This window comes from Diprion similis, chromosome 13 (assembly GCF_021155765.1).
Source record: "Diprion similis isolate iyDipSimi1 chromosome 13, iyDipSimi1.1, whole genome shotgun sequence".
Classification (NCBI taxonomy): domain Eukaryota; kingdom Metazoa; phylum Arthropoda; class Insecta; order Hymenoptera; family Diprionidae; genus Diprion; species Diprion similis.
The window spans coordinates 8,903,508-8,927,703 of record NC_060117.1 but is presented as its reverse complement, the minus strand read 5'-3'; the positions used below and the strand labels follow the sequence as shown (position 1 = coordinate 8,927,703).

Sequence of the window (24,196 nt, the reverse complement as noted above, 5' to 3'; positions counted from 1 at the left end):
ATTACCAGATTATTTTGATCCTTGTATTACATTAACTGTGATGAATTGTATATTATCTCTATTTTTCGTTCTGACTTCTGCTTGACCTCAATGTTTTTGAGGACATTTGTGAACATAGGGCATAGTTCAACGGTATATTCCTCGCGAATGATAACCGTCTTGCTGATTCAAAGTAAAAATTAGTCAACGTTTAAGTAGCCGGACGATAGTCGGCATTTCGACAAGTGATTTGCCAGTGTGAAAGACTCTTTGTACATGGACAGTGAACTTTCTGCGATCGATTGGTATTCGGTAACTGCAACTTGAAGGATGTGTCTCAGCGGGAACGGGAGTTTCATCAACTAATAAGGTCACCGAATGGATCATCCCAGGAGAGGTTTGTCATAACCTGAACAGGTCTGTAGCTGTAAGTAAAGTCCCTGACGTATATCATTATCGTTTATGAATATTTCGGGACAGAAGAAGCAAGGTAACAGCATGGATGAGTTAAGTGGTCAATCTAAACGACCGTCCATTTGGTGATTGGCATGCGTTAGCTAACCAACCGCAAAAGGACATCCCGGAGGGGTTCGAAACCCGATCACGAAAGTCTGACGAGAAAGAATCAAAGTACCTGGTACAGTGTAGGAGCAAAACTTTCGGGCAGGAACCCCGCTAGATTGTGAATGGAAGTGATACTGCTGCTGTTGCTGCTGTTGGGCATGGTGTTGAGGCTGCTGGAGCTGCAGCTGGTGGTGCTGAGGAGCGGCTGGAATCGCGACGGCTTGTTGCATCGGTCCCGGCTGCTGGAAGTGCGTCTGGAACTGTTGATGAACCTGGACTTGTGGGCGAACCGCCTCCCAGCGATGCTGTTGCCAGCAAGAACTTCCCGCCTCGGACTCGGCCGGATAGTTTTGGGCACCACCCATGCCGTGCCAAGCCAGACTCTCTATCGTACCGATTGATTCTTTCCTTTATTCTACCAGAACTTGACTCCCGAATTTTTTCTGTCCAACGGCTAGTGCCTTATTCGTTCTTGCACATGTTCTAACGGAGTTGCAAATTCAGACAATCGGCGTTTTCATTCCCATCACTAAAGAGGGTGCGGATTTGATTTACTCGTTATCACTTTCACACCGGTTGAGAAAACACTTTTAAGACTATTGTTCCGCTGACAGCGACTCGAAGAGAATTTTTATGGTTCTTCTAGTTTATTATGTAAGTGAATTAAATTGTCCCGATAGAAATTTCCACCGATGCCACACCACGATATATCACACGGTCGTGGCACTCGCAGCGCGCGAATCAATCATGGAACCTGGAATCAGTGAGCCACAAGCGACGCATCAAACTGCCAAAACGGGACGAAGTTGAAGAATTCACCTTTGACGAGAAATCATTTATATATAGGGTTACCGGAATATTTAACAATTATAAGTATCCCGTTAATGGCGGAATACATGGTTTTTGCTCATTTGGAATGCCTCCTTGTCCCGAATCATAGCAAATGAATAACCGATTCGTTATTACCTGATAGGTAAAAAAAAGGATCTATCATTCAACTGTTCGCTTGTTCAATAAATAATTTTCAATAGAATTAATTTAAATTTTACAACAGTCAAGAAGATAGAATTGAAATTCATAAGACGAAAGAGTTAAGCAGACATTAAGTACATTGAATGGTGAGTATATCAGGGGATCTTCTTAAAAGGACCTGCTCGTGGAGCACGCGATTCAACTTCCTTAATTTTTCTTCTTTGACCTTTGCTAGTCAGCGAAAATCAAATCCCCTGTAATCGACCAGTTGACACTCTGCCTACCATGCTGGTAACATTTGATTACCCTCATAAACTAGACGAGTTGCAATTGTCAAGCAGATCCTTGCAAGAAAAACCTGGGGTGTATTGTATGAATAATGCTCGGTCAAGTTGAAATGGTTAAGAACTTTAAATATCAAATTTCATTGTAAGATTTTATTCAATTCAATTCTTCCATCATAAAGATATACCCCAAGCGTTGTTATTTCTTTCTTTTTTGGTTCTTGAGTTTTTCTACTCTCATTACTTTCGACTAATCGCTTATAGAATATGGCAAGAAATATTCGATCTACAAGTGATGAAATTACTTTTCTCATATCCGTTGATCTAGGTAAAATATGTCCAAGACTTAGGGTGGTCGTTTTTTTTCCAATTTTTTGACGGAAACAAACATTTTAAACATTCCTCGTTACCGATGTTGGGGCATTTTCGATTTTGAAAACAAATTTGGGTATCCCTGGTTAAGAGAGATCAAATGCTCCTATTTCGGAAATTTCAAAATATCCGTTCGGAAATGTTTTTTACGTTACAAAAATATTTGGCTAGCGGTTCATAATTCAATAACCCCCTTCCACCTTTCTGGGGGTAAAGAAATGACATTTGACGCATTCGATTTTTTATCTTGAGACTTACAATTAATGCACGGATTCTTGTGAGAAAAATAATAGGTAGTCATTACCAAAAGATCTCTGGTGGAAATTAATTTGGGTCCGAGATGCTACTCCCAAGGTTCCGAAAAAATGCATGAAAGATAAAAATCGTTATATTTCGAAATCTAACCCATGTATAAAAACTTTTTTCTTATTATTTCGCTACTCCAGATGTAATTCAGATAAAAATAATAAGATTTTAAGAATAAGAAATCTTAGCATTCTTTTTTTTTCATTTTTTTTGAGTTCATTAACAACTCAGAGTTATACTGTTGATAATAATTATGATCATACATAGCATTGAGAAAAATGGGCATATGAATATTTAAGAGGGATATGTAGATATTCCATGGCTATTCAGACAACTTTATGTCAAATCATGGTAAAAGATAGTAAATGAATGACAAAAAAGTGCAAAAATCGGCATTTTCGACACGGCGCACCAATGAAAAAAATCTGAAGTGATTCATGGGGCACGAATACATCTGAAGTAACGAAATGACAAGAAGAAAGTTTTTGTTACATGGGTTACATTTCGAAATATAACGATTAAAAACTTGTGTACATTTTTTTGGAATCTTGGAAATGGTACCGTGTCCCAAATTAATTTCCACCAGAGGTCTTAGGGGGTCACTGAGTTACGATCGCTGGACAAATGTTTATGTGACCTAAGAAGAATTTCCGAAAGGATAGTTTTAAAATCCCAAGACAGGGGCATTTGGCCCCTCTTAACCAGGGACACCCTTTGACGAGTGTGTAAGTGAGAACGCCTCTTTTGATTTCACTTTTGGGTGTTTTCACGAAATAGTAGACAAAATTACAAAAATCGTGAGCCTTGGTCCAAAATAGGATAATTTTTGTCGATTTGACATAAATCTTGGGACAATGACCGCCTCAACTGAGAATGACTACGAGAGTCGAAAGACTCGGATAAAAAGGATTGAAAAAATAACAGTACATTTTTGATTGACAACGAAAATTAATTATTTGCTTCTCTACAAGAGAACAGACTTGTGTATTTGCGTGATTTCACGTACGTTAAAAAAATACAAGTACATGACAAAAAGTGCAAGTAGCAACGAAAAATACAAGTATACTCATGTGATCAGGGAAAGCTGATCATGAAAACGAAGTTTGTCTGCAACGGACATAAGTATCAAGAGTAAAAAACAACAGATATTTTTGTCTATAGCAGAGTAGACGAGCTCGAATAAGCAAGACTTTAAGGGGCCTTACCAGTGTGACACTTTCAAAAAATCGAATTTTTTTTTTTTACTCATTCGATAGTTTATATCTTCAAGAATATCCTGTGAAAGCGGCAAGGTCGTATCTTGAATAGTTTTTGAATGACAACGTTCTAAAGAGCGACCGCTCGCAGGTATAAGCCGCTCCACTTGCCTATTTTAAACGCGTTTTTCTCGAAACGACATTTTTCAAAATTGCTGACATCATAACTCAAAGAGAAATTGACCGATCGACTTCAAAATGAAACTGAGTATTTTTGAGTATCTTTACTATACAATGACGTACGATCTTTTTGATTGGTTGCAAATTGTCAATTTGGCATTAAAAAAACGACCATTTTCTTACTCTAAAACACGACACTTTTTTCAGAACTACGCCATTTTGTTGATTTTTGATATTTTTCAAAAATCTTAGGTCATTGTATAGGAAATACCTTCAACTTCAATGACCTTGTTGAATTTTTTTGTTTGAGCTACTCATTCGGGCGGAATCATGTCAGCAGTTGGGAAACTTTTTTTTTTGGCACCTCCGAAGACAGGAAATAACTCCGTTACTTTTCAATATTTTTATAAAAAAAAACTTAAAATATACTTTATTATTTCCAAAAAAATTCAAAACATTCTATCGAGTACTTTCTTTTAAAAAAATTCCTGAAAATCGCCTAATTTTTCATGGGTTACACTAATAAGGCCCCTTAACCGCATTGTGTAAAACGTTGGAAAAAAATTGAAAAAAGGTAGAAATGAAAAGCATAGAATACAAAAATTATTCGCGGAACAGAAAAAAAAAAAACAAATGAATTGTTTTTGACGCAAAGTTCAAGTGAATATGAACAAATTTTCCGAAAGTTGAGAAAAAAGAAATAACGCTTTGGATCGTAGTTTAGACTGGAAAAAGTAAATCTAGATAGAATAAAAAAATTCAAGTGAAAGCCGAATCTCAATTTATTTTAAACACCTTTGATTTCACTGAGAATCACCCGTATTCAAAAATTTTTCTCATTTTTCATTTCGAATCACTAATTACTTGTACGAGAAACGAGAGATCCACAGATTCGGGAAAGGTAACAAAGGACACGAGCAGAACAGAGCATCAATTTAAAAATGAAATAAGTTTCAGTCTCCCACTCCAGCGTGAGAATTTTTCGAAATCAATTACGGCGCAGATACTAAGAGATTTTTAGATCACCTTCGCAAAATCTTTTATCTTCCGACGAATCACTGCTCTCCGTTTGTAAATCAACACTTGCATTGTCATGCTGAATTGAGGCCCTTTTTGAATACGGGTTTCGCCGACTATTGTACTGTTATGATTATTATTACTAACGATATCTCGACGCTATACTTAAACCCCCAGAGGCTCGTCAAGGCGGGCAAAATATGCTGCAATATTAAGGTGCTTATAAAGACGCGGCTTACACCTCGAAAACGTGGGGATGCAAAACTCCTATACCGCTCAAGCGATCAGAGTGAAATTTGGGCAGTCGATGACTTATTTTGGCAAAAAGTGGAGCGTCTTTTTACTTTCTCGAAATTTGGAAAAAAATTTGACGGACTGGTTACCACCCATAGAAATTACCGATCTTTCATGCATGCCGGTAATTTTTTACCGACGTTACACGCATGCATTACCGTCATGCTCGTAATGTCGGTAACAAATGTCGCCAAAATGAGATTTCGGTGTTCTTCGTAATCGAAAACCAGATCAGCTGCCATTTCGTCATTTCACCATCAAATCTCATGGGATTGGGCTCAAAATGTGTGTTTTATCACCGCCGAGTGGCATCATACCGGATAGTTCGGTCCATTCAGTGCAACTGTGAAAATTTGGCCAATTTCTGTGGGTGGTAATCAATCCGTAAAGTTTTTTTCCAAATTTTGAAAAAGTAAAAAGACGCTCCACTTTTTTCCAAAATAAGTCATCAACTACCCAAGTTTCACTTTGATCCCTTGAGCGGTATAAGAGTTTTGGATCCCCGCGTTTTCGAGGTGTACAGCGCGTCTTTATAAGCACCTTAAAAGGAACACTTGCTTACGGCAAGAGAAAATCGCAGAAGGCGTGACGAAATCCCGGAGGGGGTCTGAAGCCAGAAGATTTGTAATGAAAGAGCAAAGTAATAAAAAAAAAGTAAGCGATCGCCACAGAGAAGGAAAGAGAGAAAAACTGTATGAAAACAGAGAAACAACGATATGCAACAATATTTATGCGATGTTTGTATACATACATCATGTGTATGCTAAGGTGTTTCAGAAGAAAATAATTAGTGATCTTCCGTCGTGGCACCCCCTGAAAAATTTGTTCGGGTTAAAAGAAAGATTCTGTGAAAAGATGAGCGTCCTACGTTATGTGAAAAATCGCGCTCATTTGATTCTAGCTCTTTTTTCACATTTTTTTAAATTTGTGTATAGACACACGTTATAGCACTTCAATTGTTTCTTTACTGACATTTATGTTTAACCCAAGGATCACGATCCATAACACAATAATATACCATCAGGGAATTTACTCCCTTAAATTACAAGTTTATATTAAATTATAACTATTTGATGATATTGAGTTATTAATGAAAAAGTCACCAGATACATTCTTCAAACATCAACTGGAGACTTGATATTACAAGTATGGCTCTACTATGTGACGTGAATTGATATTATAATTGATGTAATAAGCAATAAAAAAAAATGTTATTCACGATACCTTATGAATTAAAAAAAAATTTATAAAAGTGAAGAATCAACCAATTGTGATTGCGATCTTCCACATAACGTAGAACGTTCACCGTTTGACAGAACCTTCTCTTATCCTAAACAAACCTTTTAAGGGTTGCCATGGTGGAGAATCGCCAATCATTTTTTTCAGAAACACCCCAATGCATATATTCGACAAATATATATCGATTAAAAAATATACGCCCCAAAATAAAATTTTCGACGCATTTCGGAACCTGTTTCGAGATCCAACGACAGGGTAGTTTTAAAACGCACGACGCCCGTATGGATTTTTTACACGACTTCCGGACTACGCCGAAACGTTTCCCAATTTTCTTTTGTCGATTCTTTATTTTCATTTTCCTTTTAACAATATTGATGCGAACCTACGATATTTCGATTATTGATCTCTACTGTGTTTTTCTCAATATTCCTACGTGCGTATCCGTATTTTTCTTTTCTTTTTACATTATTTTTCCAGCGAATCGAGCGACGAGCTTTAACCCCGGTCTCAAATTATTATTTTATAGCTGTGGTTTTATCAAGTGTAAATATAATCAAGAGGTTTAGCAAAATTCTCGAGAACTTGGTGCCGTGCGAGACTTCGGATAACTGAGCCCGGCTTGCCCAGAGGGTTTGTGCGTTACCGGAGTGGGGTGATCGCAGGGTGCAGTAGCGCCAGGCCACGTGCACCGCGAGGCACGTTCCTCGGGCACGTGTTTCCTACGGGTAACCGCCCCACCCGACAGCCACCTACCTTGGCGATGATCGACTGACTCGGGAGTTGCGGAGGTTCGTGCTGGCCGAAAATCGATACTTTTTAACAATTTCATCGCGAGAGGGGGGGTTGAAGTTCCGGATTTTGAAAGTTGCGAAAGCGCGTAATTCCGAATTATTTGGTGGTGAAACTTGGAGGAAAGAAATCAAATCTTGAAGAAACAACAAAGTTTGGAATGGTCGGAACCCCGACGGCTCAAATTTACGGTAGAGCAAAGTTCCGAGAAGAAACGTTCAGGTGGAGCGAAATTCTGAAAAATAACACAGGTCCACAGAAATAAAAAAGTTGTCTGCGCTGGAGGTCGGACTGTATTTTTTTTTTATTGTGTATTTTTTCCCGCTGAACACGAATCTGAAGTCAGAATTGGGGGTTGATGTGAAATTTGTTGAAAAAATCATAAAAACCCATAAAAACTATGTTTAAGCAATTTTTTATTATGGTTCCTGCATCTAAAGTTTTTTCGCTTGTTTCTCGCTGTAACATGCATTGCGTACTACGTAGGTCGTTTGAAGACAAACATGTCCGGAAACGACATTTATTTTTAAAATATAACGATCGTATAGAAATCCCTCTCGGGGATTACAACGTTTTTATACACCGTGTTGATAAAATCTCTGAAACTACTGAACCGATTCTTATGAAATTTTAATCACATATTCTTTACAACTATAGCCTTGGAATGGATCATACGTTTTTTGAAATTTTGATTTTGACTATATTTTTTTGCAGAAAAACGGCAAAAAAACAGTCCTTTTCAACTTTTTCGAATAATGGCCACGGTTTTGTTAATTTTGCAAACATCAAAAATCGTATGATTCACTTCAAAGCCATTCACATGCTGAATCGAAATCGAAAACCGTTAGATTTATTGGTTTCAGGTTAACCGTCTCCGAGAAATCATCAACTCTGCAGACCTACCTTTTTTTGCAGACTGATTTTCAACAACGATTTTCGCGTACAAAAAGTGATTAAAAATAATGAAAAAATTTTTTGATGTAATTCGAAAATGTCTATCAAGCCGAACAAAGCGTATATCAATATTTCCAGTTGAAACTCATTAAAAAAATTCTTGAAAAAAACCCTTTTTTTACTCTTCAGTTGGGTAGATCCCTTAAGACAAAGAGGATTTTTTTACTTGATACGTAGGGTCAAAGTTTGTCAGCTACTATTTATTTTGATGTCGGATAACTTGGCGGGAAAAAATTGCAGTCAAAATTGAAAAAGGGATTCTAAAGGGGAAAGTCCAAGCTACCAAACAGTCATTTTGGAAATCTGAAAAAATGGAATTATGATAACTCAAGTAAAAGTTCATATATGGTAAATCTGAAGAATGGAACTTAAAGCCAAGATTTTCACCTGTAAAATCGTTTTTGATTCAATGTTCTATTCACAAATTATAGCGAAGTTACAGCGTTTCAAAGTTGAACCTTTTTTCGACCAAAAGTAAGAGGGTTATTTTTTCCACGAGTATATAATAATATCCCCTATTCTATTTTTTATCCAGAAAAAGAGGAGCAGGAAGTTGAAAAGACTAAAATTATAAAGAAAATCTTAGATATATCGAGGTTTCATTTCAAGTCACTTCAAAATTTTAAAAACTCCAGTGTATCTAGTCGATTTCATTCTACAATGGATCACGTTTTTTAAAAGACTATTTTCTACAAGTTCATTAAATCACTTGTTTCGAACGTGTTGGTATCCATGAATATTTGCTCTACAACATTACAACGAAATTCATTATGATCATGCACTGATGCATTATTGAATCAAATACTGAAAAAAGAAGAAAATATCCATCCATGAATTAGTAAAAAAACAATTTTCCGGACGAAATAAATTACCGTCGAGTAAAGGTGAACGAATCTGCTAGATGTTTAACCATTTTGAAGCGTTTTGAAACGAAGCATCAGCAGCATAATTTTAATGCATTATGTCTGTATGTTGAAAGAGAAATTTGATAAAAACTTTGGAAATTGCTGGAGTTTCGTGAAAACTTTGGAAGTTCGTGAAATTTCGATAAATCATGGAATAGCCCATGAAATTCTTGGAAATCACACGACACCTCCAGAGATTGCTGAAATTTCGGGAAATTCTCGAAATTTCAGAGATTTTGAAAAAGCCTTAAAATTGCATGAAATCTTTGGAAATCCAGTAAGATATTCTGAAAGTTCTGCAAGCTGGAGAAATTTTTGATATCGCGCGAATTCTTGTGAAATCCTTTGAAATTCTTCGAGGTTTTATAAGATTTGTGAAATCTGTTGGTATGATTTTAAGTAAAAATCTTCGAAATCGTATGAAATTTTCTGAAATTTCTAAGATCCTTCAAAACCCCTTGAAATTCTTTAAAATCCTGTTTAATCATAGATCATTTAAATCTCTGCTGAACAAGTGTTTGGAATTATATACAATCTTTTAAAAGCTAATTGCAATCACGAAATTTGCCGTAAGTACAAACTATAAATAAATGATTGTTCATCCCTCGTTTAATTCGAACCAGTTACACAACTAATTCATTCCACCCGAAGACAAAATTCTTTATTAATCAACCGATCATTTTCATTAATCTACGTGCAAAGAATGTTGAAGGATGTGTTCAATTTACCAAATATAAGGTTACCGTCGAAAATGTAATTATTTTTGCATTACGCGCTTTTCACTTTTCCAGAATCAACGACGATTCAATAAACAATAAAAAAAATAATCACCGGGCTCCCGAGTAAACAAAATAGAACAAGAAGTGTGAAAAATTTCGAACTTTCAAGATGATCAAAAATTCTGGTGATCGGCAATCGAGACTGAAATTTACGAAAATAATTTCTCGACTTTGTGGATGGATAAAAGAAGTAAGGATATAGATATAAAATGACAGTGCAAAGTGTGTGAACGGACCTTAACGGCCACAGCCAGAGAGCCCAGAGACACGAAATCACGCTACGTAAAGCGATTACCGCGTGTAAACAAATTACCTTGAAGGTTACGCGGTGATCAGGATTTCCCTACTTCCATCGTCAGCCGGCTTCGAGATGCGCGTCACATTCACTGATTGTGAACGTGTGTAACCACTGATGTCTGAACAACACGCGAACACCGAACACCAGATGCACAATAACGGAAACACGTGTGACGCTCGTCGAGCCGAGTTTATCTACACTGGCTTACTTGATTTTGCAACGAATGTTCGGTTCCAACGAGCAACAAGTGAAACGCAACAAGTTGTTAGACATCTTTTGTACTGTAGAGTGGTTTTTTGCGAGAATGCGGAAGCTCGAAGAGAATGGCACTCATATACTTGAGGATTATAGTTACAAAAGCACAGGCATGCACACCGAATGTTGAGTCAAGAGGATTTCGAGTCTGAAGTTAGCGAACACGGATGATCGATGAATGAAGTAAAATATCCCTCAACTTAAGTCATAATCGACTTTTTATCAGAAAATTTTGTCTTTGCGATGTTTCGACCGGGCCCATCCGATCATTATTAGGCTACTGATAACAAAGGAGTACAAAAATTATTTGACAAATCTTTTTTTTCTTGTCAACGCTGTGTTATAGTTAATTTATACGATTGCTAAATTATATTGCGAATCAACGAGTGTTTGTAGATAGCGCTTGAATCTTGATACAAGAGGATAAGTGAAAAATAAGCCAAGTTATAAATTAGGTATTGCAAAATTATGATACAACAATGAAAAAAAAAAATTTTCAAATTTTTGACCCAATTTTTATGGATGGTCCATTATGCCCCAGATATCTTACATTGGCCTAAAAATAAGTGAATACATCAAATTTACGATAATTTGGCAGAAAACGAAATAAATAAATTTTTTTTTATTACTATACGTAAAGTGCTGTTGAAACTTTAAACGCATTTTTCTCAAAACTATGCTTTAAAGTCGGTGAGCAAGATTTCTCGGAAAGGGTTGAACCGATCATTCTCAAATTTTAACACAAGCTTAAGTATATTTTTTAGTAATTAATTGAACGTTTTTTCTCATCGATAAATATTTTCCATTTTATAAACAATTTAAGGCCTAAATTTTTGTCAACGATCCATTTTTTTTTTTTTTTTTTAGAAGACACCATTTTGCCAAAAATGATTATTTTGCTTATTCCTTCGATCAATTACAAGATAATACATTATATAAACGAAGTATTTTTCGTTTCTTTCATTTTACATTATTCAGTCCAGAGATATCGTGCTTTCCAAGTGCTCCCGGAGATCAGCTATTGTAGCTTTCAAAATAATTATCTTTACAAATAGAACATGTTAAAATGTAGTTCAAAGTTACCATAATATCTCTACAAATTTTTACTTTGATAAATGAAAACGTCTTCTCAAAAAAAAAATTTGAAAAATCGATTCTTTTCGGACTCCTGGCTGTTAAACATTGACGTTATTATTTTTCTGTGGAATGCTAATGAAAACACGTTTTCATATTCATTCGCTCGACGCATATTGAGAAGGATATATATTCGGTTGCCGATCAACTACCTTCATGAATTCGAGTCTAAAACTATTTACACGTACTAACGTTGCGAGTTTACTCTGATTGACCTGCCGCGAAAAGCCTTAAATTTCTAAACGAAGATTTTTTAATGTCTTTTTTTCCTTTGGGTACTTTTTAATTGCATTATTATTCTGAATGCCAAATTCGTTAGGCACCAATAACCGTTCGTGTTTATTTGTGCACTTCGCGTTCGTTTAATTTGCTTTAAAATCCTGACAGTTTCACGGATGAAACGATTCAGGCAATTCATTCAAGTCCGCTTAATAAATAGTAAAGCAAGAAAAAAAAGCAAGAGTAGTTAAACCAGAAAATGGGACGATTAGTTAGGTTAGGAAATTCTGAAATACGCTTCTGTCGTGCTGTCCGTGACCTTGAAGTCTATTTCTCAGCTCGGGTTGTTTAACTTGGACACTGTCACTGTTAGAACGACCAACATTGCGATTCTGAGAAAGAAACAACTCGCCTGGCTCACAATTATGTACATTAAATCAGACGACAGACGGCGATCGGGTCTAGTGCCAAGGTATATTCAACGAAATGATACTTGGTGGTGGTAATAAACATCGACCTCAGTCCGCGAAAGTTAAAATAAACAAAGAACAGATTCAGCGGTGTATTATACTTGTAGTCCAAAATGATTTTTTTCCAAAAATGGGTAACCAGCTGTTAGCGTGAAAATGACACAACGCGTTAAAGCGATTTTCAAAACATGCACAGCTAATCAAGGGGGGAAACTTCTGTAAATATAAATTTTTTCAAGATTTTTTTTTATCAAGAAGCAGAATAGTTCAGTGAATTAACATGAAGCATATCTCAAAATGTATGATTTAAGGTGTATTGAAAAATTTTTTTAGACTAAAATATGTCAAAATGACGGTGCTACAACTGCTGGAACTCGGCACCTCAGATTTGCGCCATGCAGCCAACAGGTCTCGAACCTTAACGGACGTCAAAAAAACAATTTTTAATTGTTAAAATATATTGATTACGCTTTTCATAATAGAGAGAGAGAAAAAAAAAGAAAAATTAAGAATTTAGGACCATTTTGAAAAAAAGAAACACTCATTTCTGTATAAACAATCGTAGTTGAAAATCATGATTTCTCAAAGACGGTTAACCTGAAACCGAAAATCGAACGGTTTTAGATTCAGCATGTTGATGACCTTCGAATGAATCATAGGATTTTTTATAATTGCAAAATTAAAAAAACGGCGGGAATTTTTTGAAAAAGTTGAGAAAGACCGCTTTTTTGCCTTTTTTTGCAAAAAAAAAGTACAGTTATAATCAAAATTTCAAAAAACGTATGATTCATTCCAAGGCCATGCTGAATCTAAAACCGCTCGATTTTTTGGTTTCAGGTTATTAACCATCTCCGAGAAACCATCAACAGCGAAGACCTACCTTTTTCGGACTGATTTTCAACTACGATTTTCATGTATAAAAAGTGATTAAAGTCTATAAAAAAAAAATTTTCATGCAATTCGAGAGTGTATTTATCAAGCCATTATTAAAAAAAATCCTTTTTTTTGCTCGTCAGTTGGGTAGACCCCTTAACGAGGATGCACGTTTGAATAACTGTAAGATTAATCTAAATTGGGCCACAATACAACGAAACAAACGGTCAAAACATCGTTTTCTGGGCCTCTTCGAGCGCGATCAGCTTGGACATTGTAGCTTGAGGCCGGATCTCCGAATTTCTAGGAATTCCCAGCTGTCGCGCTGCCACATTGGTCCAAAAATACACGGCACAGAGCCGCTTTCAAGTCAGCCTATAGATACAAGAAGCATGCGGGAGAAAAATGAATGTGAAAAGTGCGATTGAAAGCCAAATGATTCAACCACCGGATTGATCCAGCCGGGGATCCGCAGGTAAGTATAGGCACCATAAAACCTGTTCAGACTACTTTCTCCGCATGCAAATACATTCTACAAGAGCAATGAGAAGTATAAAATTACGCGAGAATAAACGGCTGCAAAAATCGCTTGGCGTAAAAATAACGCGAAATATAAAAATAGAATAAAATATCGCACCCGCAGCGGCCTAACTTCCGTCATCGATGACGGCGCTGACGTGCATTGACGGAAAACTGCTGCAACTCGGCGACCTGACCTGTCCCAACGAATAATCGCCGAAGGGTGACAAACTACAACCGCATGTCAATTGACCGTATGCAAAAATCATTGTAATTCGTCCCGGAAACGTGGCAGGCGTTGACTCGAAATTGCGTGTCTCTCCTTCTTCGATCCTAGATCAACGCCGTGATCTACAATTCCGCTACAGTTGACGATCAATTTCTCTTCCGGGTGCGTTTTAATCGTATATGTATACATGTAACGCCGAGTTTAAATTAACCGCGCATTGTCTTACATGGGCAGAATGTTACATCCATGTGGATGTATAGATCTGTGGATCTCGATCCTGAGCGCCGATAGCGCACGGCTGGAATTCTCTCAAGCACACGAACCCGGCTTTGGATATGAGGATCGCTTTCACCTGCGTCAGAGGCTGGTGTCGATTAGCAGATTTGTATTTCGCAATCGACCGCGGATCGCTTAATAGGTATCTCCATGCATGTACCTGCTTATTTTCTTTTTTCTCTCAGCTATGCTGCCGTTTCGCAACAGCTCGGAAATTTTTACTGGATAAATACGTAAATCATCCGATTCACCGATTTTTCTACTCTATTCAGTTTACATCTCGGTGCCAGCTCGTTCATTACACGCGCTATATACGCTTCAGGTGTAAACTAAATTGGAACAGTTACCCACATATTAATTAAAATCAGTGTGATCAATCATCAAAAAAATTATATCTATTCAATTTTGTGTTAATAAACTTATTTTTGAAGGATAATAAGGTCTTATTAAATGAATTAAAGAAAATTTACAGATACATATATTATAAATTATTTAACTACACCATTAGAAATGGTTAATCCATTGATTTACGGATGCTTAATTTAATAAATAATCATCATTTACGTTATTAATAAGTAATTTGATTGGAACAGCTGGCTGGCGATGGCGGGAGTCTGGAATTTTAGCAGAGTGAAAATCCAACTACGTCCAATTCCTTCCGACCCATTTTTAAACAATTTCTACCATAAAATTGTCAGTAAAATCAATCGCGATTCATGGTTTTTCAATGCGTAGCAATCGAATTAGATGCTTTCAATTTTTTGCGATGAGTTAGTAAAACCAGTTACATGAATTTGTAGGAGATCAAACACGATTCTTGGAGCCTCTTTACGATATTCCGTGATACAGTGTTGAGAACATAGATTGCCATGGATAGCTTCTCTCATTAACCGACCAAAGGAAGCGTATCGATCGATAAAACATCGTTTCGGATCGCATCAGGTGCCAATTTTTAACGAGAATGAAAGTTATGACGAGTAAAAAATTTCAAAAAACGACTGAAACATTTAAAGCGTGTAGAGTCGACACTTTTTTTCTCAAGCGATCGGCAAAAATATTCGAAAGAACGCCGATAAGTAAAGGTGATTGGTTTTCTACCTGTCGTTTGATTTACAAACAGGTTTCAAAAAATTCACCTATCGGCTTAAGTTCCAGTTCCATTCGCTTGAAGGTTTTGCAACAAAAGTCATACACTGTGGTTAGTTATCTGTGTAATAAGCATATTTCTCTTACAATTTTTTTCACGTGCCAATCTTATTGGCTGGATGGAGACCTTCAGCGAGGTTCAAGTTATGCAATGGAAAATGGCAAATACTTCGGAGATATGACAATGCGAAACTTCGACTTATAGTCACGAAGTAAAATAATACTTTCGAACGAGATGTACGACATATTGAGAAAAACAAAAGTATCGAAGAAGTGTTTCACTTATTTCCATCAACTGTCCCGCAAAAACATCTTTCCGAATAAGAGTAGTAAAATGTAGAGAAAGGAAAGATCATGATCGTTAGAAAAACAGCAGATAGAAAATAAACAAGGAATAATGAAAACAACTGGCAGAACACATCGTAAGTAAAAAAAAAAAAAAAAAAAAACTTTCCAAATGCTGACAAACCGGAGAAAATCGTAAAAAGATTTCAAAGCGTTTCACTTTACCCTCCATCCAATGTTTGTTGTGTTTCTAAGTTCAGGATTTTTGTTACTGTAAGAAAATTGATAATCACCGTATGTGGATGTTATTTTCAAAACAAAAAGTTAAGGTTAGGATTAAAGGGAAGTCTTACAACGAATTAAAACAATGCGGATACCCGCCTCTTCCAGCCTCTGTATGGACTCCAGAACCTCGCCGAGAGCAACAATGAGAGCAGATCACGTTTCCAGGAGCATGCCGATGGGGTAACAGTTTTTTGTTTCATGTAAATTGATTACGAACGATGATATTCCACGTGAGAGCTTACGGAAAACAAAGTTCTAGCAGGGAAGTTCAAGTCTGAGCATTGATTCTGCTTTGACGATTTTTTCCTCGCATTTGTACGGCGCAGTACATACATCACGAGGAAAGACGAAATTGCGTCACGTTGATTTCGGCGAAAAGAAATCCTGCTTCAAACCCGAGTTTGAACCTTTAAAGAAGCCAGTGAGAAAAGAGGGAAACCAACAGAGGGCGAAGTTTGTTCAGAGAGTTTTAAGAAGTGGTTCATAAAACCGACGGACTATCAGGCAGTTGGATGCCTCGAAACAATTTATGATCTAGTTGAAAAGGAGTCATACGTGCGAATAACGATCAAGAAGTTGATTGAATGAGCTGAAGAAGATATATATATATATATATCAGGGTATCGCAAAAAAACCGACTGTTTTTTTTTTTATTTTTTTCTTGAGTCCGTGTGACAAAATGTTAGTTTTTATGTTTTAAGAGCCCACTCCAAAGGACAGCTCAAAAAAAAGTCTTTAAGAGGTTGCTCTACATTTTTTAAAACGTCAGAAATCGTCAAAAATCGATTTTTTTTTTCTCGTTACGGTATAATTTTATAGACCAAAAAAAAAATAAGTTTCCGAAAGTTTCAGTTCAAAATCTGAATTTTTAAAGGTCGCTCATAATTTTTTTTAATTTCTTAGTGCATTTATTTAGATTTTTTCGGGTGACCTTTTAATATTCATATTAAAATTTCATAATTTTTTTTTCTTCAATTTAGTAAGAAGGAATCGATAACAATACACCACTACATGAATTAAAAATCAAATACTGAAAATACAATTTTTTTAATTTAATTTTTTGACCATATTTGACATTTTTTTAAATTTGGAGCAACCTCTTAAATTTTTTTTCTGAACTGTCCCTTGGAGCGGGATCTTAAAACATCAAAAACTAACATTTTGTCATACGAGACTCTCTTTCTCTTAAAAAATTATCGGTTTTTTTGCGCCACTCTAATGTATGTATATAATTGACACAAAAGTCTTGTAAGAATTTTTCGTATCATAACTAACAACAATGTTACAGGCTCACAAAGTACCATTTTTATAAATTTTTATTAATATTTTTGCTCTTATCAATTGAAAAATTGAGCTAAAATTTCAGTACAGAATTCTCAGTATAACAAACTTGCAACAAAACTGTATAGGTGAGATTTTCGGTATTATCAATAGTTAAAATTGACATGCCCGCAAAGTCTTATTTTTATGATTTTTCAACGATATTATGAAATATATTGATGATGGACATAAAATTTTAAGACTTTGCGGGCATGTAAATTTTAACTATAGATAATACCGAAAATCTCACCTATACAGTTTTGTTGCAAGTTTAATATATTGAGAATTCTGTACTGAAATTTTAGCTCAATCATCAATTTTTGAATTGATAAGAGCAAAAATTCATAAAAATTGTACTTTATGAGCCTGTAACATTGCTGTTTGTTATGATACGAAAAATTCTTACAAGACTTTTGTGTCAGCCGTCAGACAAACTACAAAATTGCTTTTCAACTTTTTTTCTATCTGCAATAGTTTAGTTGGAAAATGCAAAAAACGTGAAATTTAAAAATTTTCAGTTTTAAAGATCTGTAGAAACTTCAATATCGACGATGAAAATTCGGCTCGATAAATTTTTTTGTCCAGAATTTAGTGCTGAATATAATCCATTCCTTCATTTTATCGAAAAAAATTTCTTCATACTTTGCAGGACAAAATACTATTAAAAGCCCTTGTTCCCGTGTTATTTAAATAGCAAAACTTCAAATTTCGTGGAAGACTTCTTAAAATTAAAATTAAGAGCTCCGCCTCTAACACAATTTTTTTTTGGGCATATTCTCCGATATTTTCGGGTGAGAGTGAAAAAAAAAATATCTTCATTTTTTGGCACACCCTAATATATATAGACTAAAACTGATTATGGTTTGAGATCCTCGTCAATCTAATACTGACTGTGAGCCCTGCCAAAACCAACACTTTCAGTGTCAAGAACGAGGTTCAAAGGGCAAACTTAATAAAGTGGTCATTACGATAAAATAGATACTGACATCACCATGCTACTCACATTGATCCGCGTATAGGTGTCCATATAATTGATATTGAGGTACCATTTGAGCGAACTATTGTTAAGTGAATACATACTTATTACACGTAATTCCAGAGTGCCGCTGACAAAGGAATAACGCGAACTTGCGCGTCGTTTGGAAAGGATAAGGCAGAGAGCGGATGGCTTTGAAGCCAACCAGCTAATCCAATTATAATCCAGCCGAAGCTTGGCGGTCAAGTTCCAGCGACTTATAAATTAGTGAATAGTACGAAAGATTATCGCCAGTGATACCGCTATCAATCCAATATCCTTTAATTTGCAAATGAATCTTTACCCACTTTGCACAGGAATATGATCGACACTTTACAGAATGACACGTTTTTGCGGAAATCTACGTGATCCTGTTCGATTTCACCTGATGAGTTGCGATGCTGGAACGCAGGCAACAATCACTGACGTCACAGAATTCCAAACTCATCGTACTCATTAAGCAGGTTTTCTTATACATCGATCGCTATCATCCTCACCTTATAATCCCTTTCAAACAGTCCTTAATACCCTCGTTATTCATCAGTCCAGCCTGCTTCCTTTGTCTCGAATCAAATATTACAATCAAAAGTGGTCCATGAACTGGCGGGCTGCAGGCTGTTCAATGAGACGGTGGATCACACAGGAGAGTTTCTAATTTTTTACTCCAGTTTAAACAACTGGGGTTGTTAGATCCAATGTAAGAAGGTCTATCCATGACGTGCATGAGAGATGACCTGAGTATATTTGCACGAGGGTATTTCAATCCTTTATGGATGCCATTTTTCTCACGCATGGGTAAGCGAAGAAATCACAACCATTCCAGCCAGGTGGACCACCTCTTTGAATCGGGTCATCCGTGCGTCTGACTGTTTGAGGGGATTGTCTGACCCCTTTGCCATAAATTTCCCACGAAACGTCGGCCGAACAACTTTCATTCTGGATTCGAAAATTGTACATCAAAAAGTGTTTAATCGACACCAAATTACAGTAAGTCGTCGATTTGCCAGAGCTTTAAGGTGCTTATAAAGACCCGTTGTACACCTCTAAAATGCGGGGATGCAAAACTCCTATACCGCTCAAGCGATCAGAGTGAAACTTGGGCAGTTAATGCCTTATTTTGGCAAAAAGTGGAGCCACTTTTTACTTTTTTAAAATTTGGAAAAAAAATTTTACAGATTGGTTACCACCCACAGAAATTGGCCGAAATTTCACAGTTGCACTGAATGGATTAAACTATCCGGTATGATGCCACTTGGCGGTGATGAAATACACATTTTGAGCCCAGTCCCATGAGATTTGATGGTGAAATGACGAAATGGCAGCTGATCTGGTTTTCGCTTACGAAGTACACCGAAATCTCATTTTGCTGACATTTGTCGATAATTTCTTACCGACATTACACGCTTACATTATCGGCATGCGCGTAATGTCGGTAACAAATGTCGCCAAAATGAGATTTCGGTGTACTTCGTAAGCGAAAACCAGATCAGCTGCCATTTCGTCATTTCACCATCAAATCTCATGGGACTGGGCTCAAAATGTGTATTTCATCACCGCCGAGTGGCGTCATACCGGATAGTTCGAACCATTCAGTGCAACTGCGAAAATTTGGCCAATTTCTGTGGCTGGTAACCAATCTGTAAGATTTTTTTCCAAATTTTGAAAAAGTAAAAAGACGCTCCACTTTTTGCAAAAATAAGGCATCAACTGCCTAAGTTTCACTCTGATCGCTTGAGCGGTATAGGAGTTTTGCATCCCCGCGTTTTCGAGGTGTACAACGGGTCTTTATAAGCACTTTAAGAACGTACATACAGTGCAACCTCCGAATAAGCCCTCTCCAAATAAGTCCGCTTCCCCTAATCTTCGCTCGAGAGTTGCCCCCACTACTTCACGCATCGTCACGCATCGTCGCACATCGCAAAATCGGGGGCCAACCTCTAAATAAGTCCGCCCGTGGAAATTGTGTTTTGGTCTCAATTTATGCTTTGAATAATAGTAAAGTAATGAATTAAACTATTGTTAACACCTATTAGTATTTATACTTTTTTTAAATTTAAATATATTAATAGAAAAATGTAATTATCTTAAAAAAGGTAACACAAAAATATTCAGCAATTCTTGTCAAAAAATAATAACATTCTTTAATATCAAATAATATCATTCTTCGTATGTAATTGAGAATTTGAAATTTTAAAGTAGAGAGCAATTCTTTTTTTTATAGAGAATAGTTATTTTATTATTAATGAGAAATCCAATTTATAATACATAATGCAGTCCATAGCGCATACATTGTGCATAATGCAGAATTACTGTTCAAACAGAATTTGATAAGAATTATATAATAAAGTCGAATCAATGTCGTCAATTCGTCGAGTTGGCGAGCGGACTTATTTGGAGGTTGAGCCGAGAATTTTTTGTGGCGAATTTGGACCGCGGGTGGGAGTAACCTATTTCTCGGGATTATATTCTCCTAACCGCCCGAGCCCGGTCTTATTCGGAGGTTGCACTGTACCTGCTTTTTTGACAACCGTATTTAGGAGCATGTGCATGCCAATAATTTTGACAAACCCTCTCGACTTCTAAACTACACACCGACTTTTAGACTGCATTAGCGAGTGTAAATACCGCATGAATACCGCAAGGACACCGGACATGATGCAGAAGCATCGAACAACACGTTTGGCTCTCGGCTCCCAGGCACACGTTGGATTGCCCATGTCTGGGTGAGGAATAGAAAAGTGGCAGGCTTCAGCCACCGAGAATCAGAGGCGGCTCCCACAGTTACGCCAGATTGCCATCAGCTCATCTCATAGTGTGCGTGTCCTCTTCATCCGCGTGAATCACAACCACGTTCGTGTGCCGGCGGTGAACAGGCGGGCAGGTATCGTGGTCAAGGAGAGGCTGATGATGAGCGTGCAGGGCACAAAACCGTGTAAATGATCGCTGACTACCGGGCGCTGCTGCACTAATGAGTGGCCATTTGTGCGATTCGATTATCCAGCCTACAATCTTGCGATTGGCTCTGCTCTAAGCCCCAACCAACCACGAGGACGAGGTTAGAACGTTAATGGAACGATGCATGTTCAGGAAAAAACGCTAAACTGCACTTCTATGATTTTCCGAAATTTAGTGAACCATGGTAAATAAAAAACTTTTTGAAAGTCATTCTCAAATTGGTCAATAATGATTTTTTACCCTGGTGTATCGTTACGTTAACGTTACTAGCTTCAGCCTCTTAACCAACCTTGCTGCTTATCAACTCTCGAATTTACTCCGAGAACGGATTCTGTCTTTTAACCATGACTTCCGACGTTCGATTTTTCAACAGATATCGAGGAAAGTCAAATTGAAAATTCATGTTACCGTGGGTAGGTAAAAAAAAAAGGAAAAATTTTTTGTGTTTACCAAATATTGTGATTCCAGAAGACAATTTTTCCGGGGGAAATGGCCGACCATCGATACATCTTGAAATACTTATCAGATATTTCTAATAAAATTTGAGATATTTTGTTTTTCTTCGGCAGTGTGATGAAATTGATAAGCGAAAAAAATGATCCAAAAACGACAAATAGACCCATAATTTTCCGGTCCATTTTCCGCATCCGGATAGCAAAGGCATCGGCACACAGCAACACTGCGCCAAATCTATTCTGCAATGTGCGATCGTACACAAACTTGCATGTAATTGCAAGTCGATCCAGTCAACGAACTCATCACGCGGCACCGTCAGCCTCCGAATGACGTCCAAGTTACAATTTCCGCGGGTCTGATTTATTTCGTGGAAATGTTACATGAACAATTTAACCCCTCGACGTGACAACCTATTTTTTTACCTTCTACGGGGCACTGGGGCAGCCTTTTTAGTTGCAACAAGATAAGATTATTATGCATCATTTTCTTCGTTTTTGAATCAGGAACACGACGATATGTATTGAAAGCCCGTTTCTTCAAGATAAAATAGAGAAACACTTGTTTAAAGCAAAAAAAAAATGCGTTAAATAGCTAAAAATGACTTTTTTCAATCAAAACAGTCTCATTTTTTTTTTAATTAGCCGATTTTCAAAATTCCAACGGAATTTGAAAGGATATACATTGAGCCTTAAGATGATATGGTGTATTAATTAATTTTTTCTAAAAAGTATAATTTTTAGTCTATCCGAAAACTGAAAATAATAAACATCCGTAAATGGGCAAAGTCAATAAAAAACTACATATTGCACCTTTTTTTCAACTTCAAATGGATTTTTTCTTAACAAATAAGTGAATTTTACTTCACGGACGAATAAATTACCTACACAGATTTTACTCAATATAAGCAATATAAGTTTATTTACTTTTCAGTCATTATTTATTGAAAAGATGCTAAAAAAAATGTAAACATCTCAATACCTCACCTTACATGTAATTATTAATGAGAATAATTAATTACACTAGTGAAAGTAAAATTGACTTATCGCTACAAAATATGTACGTAAAGGGGAAACTGGGGTACCGAAGGACCCCACGTGCGACTGCGGCCTTTACTGACTCGCAAATAACAAAGAATTTACGCTGTCACCGATCTCACCCGACTCTGAGAAAGTTGAAGTGAATTATAGATAACGTCCTGAACCGGAACTGTCGTCTGCTAGGTTAGGGGTGGAGTTCAAAGTTGGTTTGGGGTACCCAGGGACCCTGGTGACCCCGTTTCTATGAAATAACTTGCACAGTACGAGGACAACATTCCATGAAAAAAGCAATAATTGAATAAAACAAAATTCAGTTATCGCGACAATTACAATTTATAATAAATTATAATTTCGTCAACAATTAATTGGTAAAATCTCAACAAATACTAGCATCCTTACAATTTCTTATACTGTTTTAATCCAATTACAAAATACCAATATAATCTTCGTACTTACAATTTTTTTTAATTCCAAAATACCTACAAGTTGTAATTAGTATTTGACTGTACCTTCAATCGTGAATTACAATTTAAGTAAATTGTAGTTTATGTCATCTCAATTACGAATATTATTCGTAATTTGTATTCAACTAATCTTTACAATTGTGTCCTTCACTGATTTTATGTAAAGCGGTGATAAGGGTGAGCTTATTTCACAAGTTTTTCATCGATTTCGTATAGTAGCGATAGACGCGATCATGTGATCATATCAATACCTTGAAATTTGAAATGGAAATGAAATCCATATCGGAAATTGGATGCAGACGACATTGCTTGGGGATGATAGCCGAAGGTGGGTCGACGAGTACAGTTTGCAATTATAGCTACGCTGACGACGAGGATTGGAGCTTTGAAAGGAGGTCCAGGGCACGCGTCCTGCCACGTGACTCGAGCCACGTCTCTACGACAACGTCACAGTCACGTGACGTATATACCGACACCAATACGTTGGACAAAGCAACGATGAATATTAATATTCAGACAGTTCCGCCGTGTGGTGAAATCTTAGAAAGTATATAATGTATAACACCACGTTGGCAATTTGGAGGGTGAATCATCCAATGCTGTATTAATCACTAAATATATTGGACATTTTTTTTCTCACTTTTTCCTAGTCAATATTCCAATTTTATATCGAAAAAAAACTCTCAGTAAGTATATGAATTTATAGATTTTTAGAAAATAATTTAACAATGAATGTCTGAAAGAAGATGCGAATTTCTCTCTCAAAAAAAAAAAATTGGGATTGCATCATGTTATTGTATCCCAATTTGAATATTTTTTTCGATACAAGTCGCACCTCCATCGTCTCGTCGTCCTTCAATAAAGGCAATTAATATAAAATACTTATACTAAAAGCATCAAGAATAAATAAAGTAACAATTAATCATTCTGCGCATCATGTAGGTCATGTAGTACTCCTACCCTTACCGACCGAGCAAATTCACCCTTCTCCTTCCGATATTAAAAAAAAAACGGTTCAAATTTCGACGGTGCATCGCTCTTTGTAGCAGAATTCAGAAAAGTTACGCATATCCAAAAAATTGTTATAAAAATGTATGGTTTTTTACAACGAAGAAAAAGGGTGAGTTTGC

At 36.6% G+C, this 24,196-nt stretch overlaps 1 protein-coding gene across 11 annotated transcripts in view; it reads right to left on the bottom strand.

Moving 5' to 3' along the window:
- LOC124414286 (hepatic leukemia factor) overlaps positions 1-24,196 on the bottom strand; it is a 212,297-nt gene that overhangs the window by 106,784 nt on the left and 81,317 nt on the right. For 2 of the 11 annotated variants that reach the window (XM_046895321.1, XM_046895327.1), the window contains exon 1: positions 614-1,144. The exons of 2 other annotated variants lie outside the window; for them this stretch is intronic. In XM_046895321.1, the coding sequence (XP_046751277.1) occupies positions 614-908 (295 nt within the window). In that variant the 5' untranslated portion in view covers positions 909-1,144. Of the gene's footprint in view, positions 1-613; positions 1,156-24,196 lie in introns of those variants that run through there. 7 more of the 11 variants (XM_046895317.1, XM_046895316.1, XM_046895315.1 and 4 more) reach the window with 7 other exon arrangements.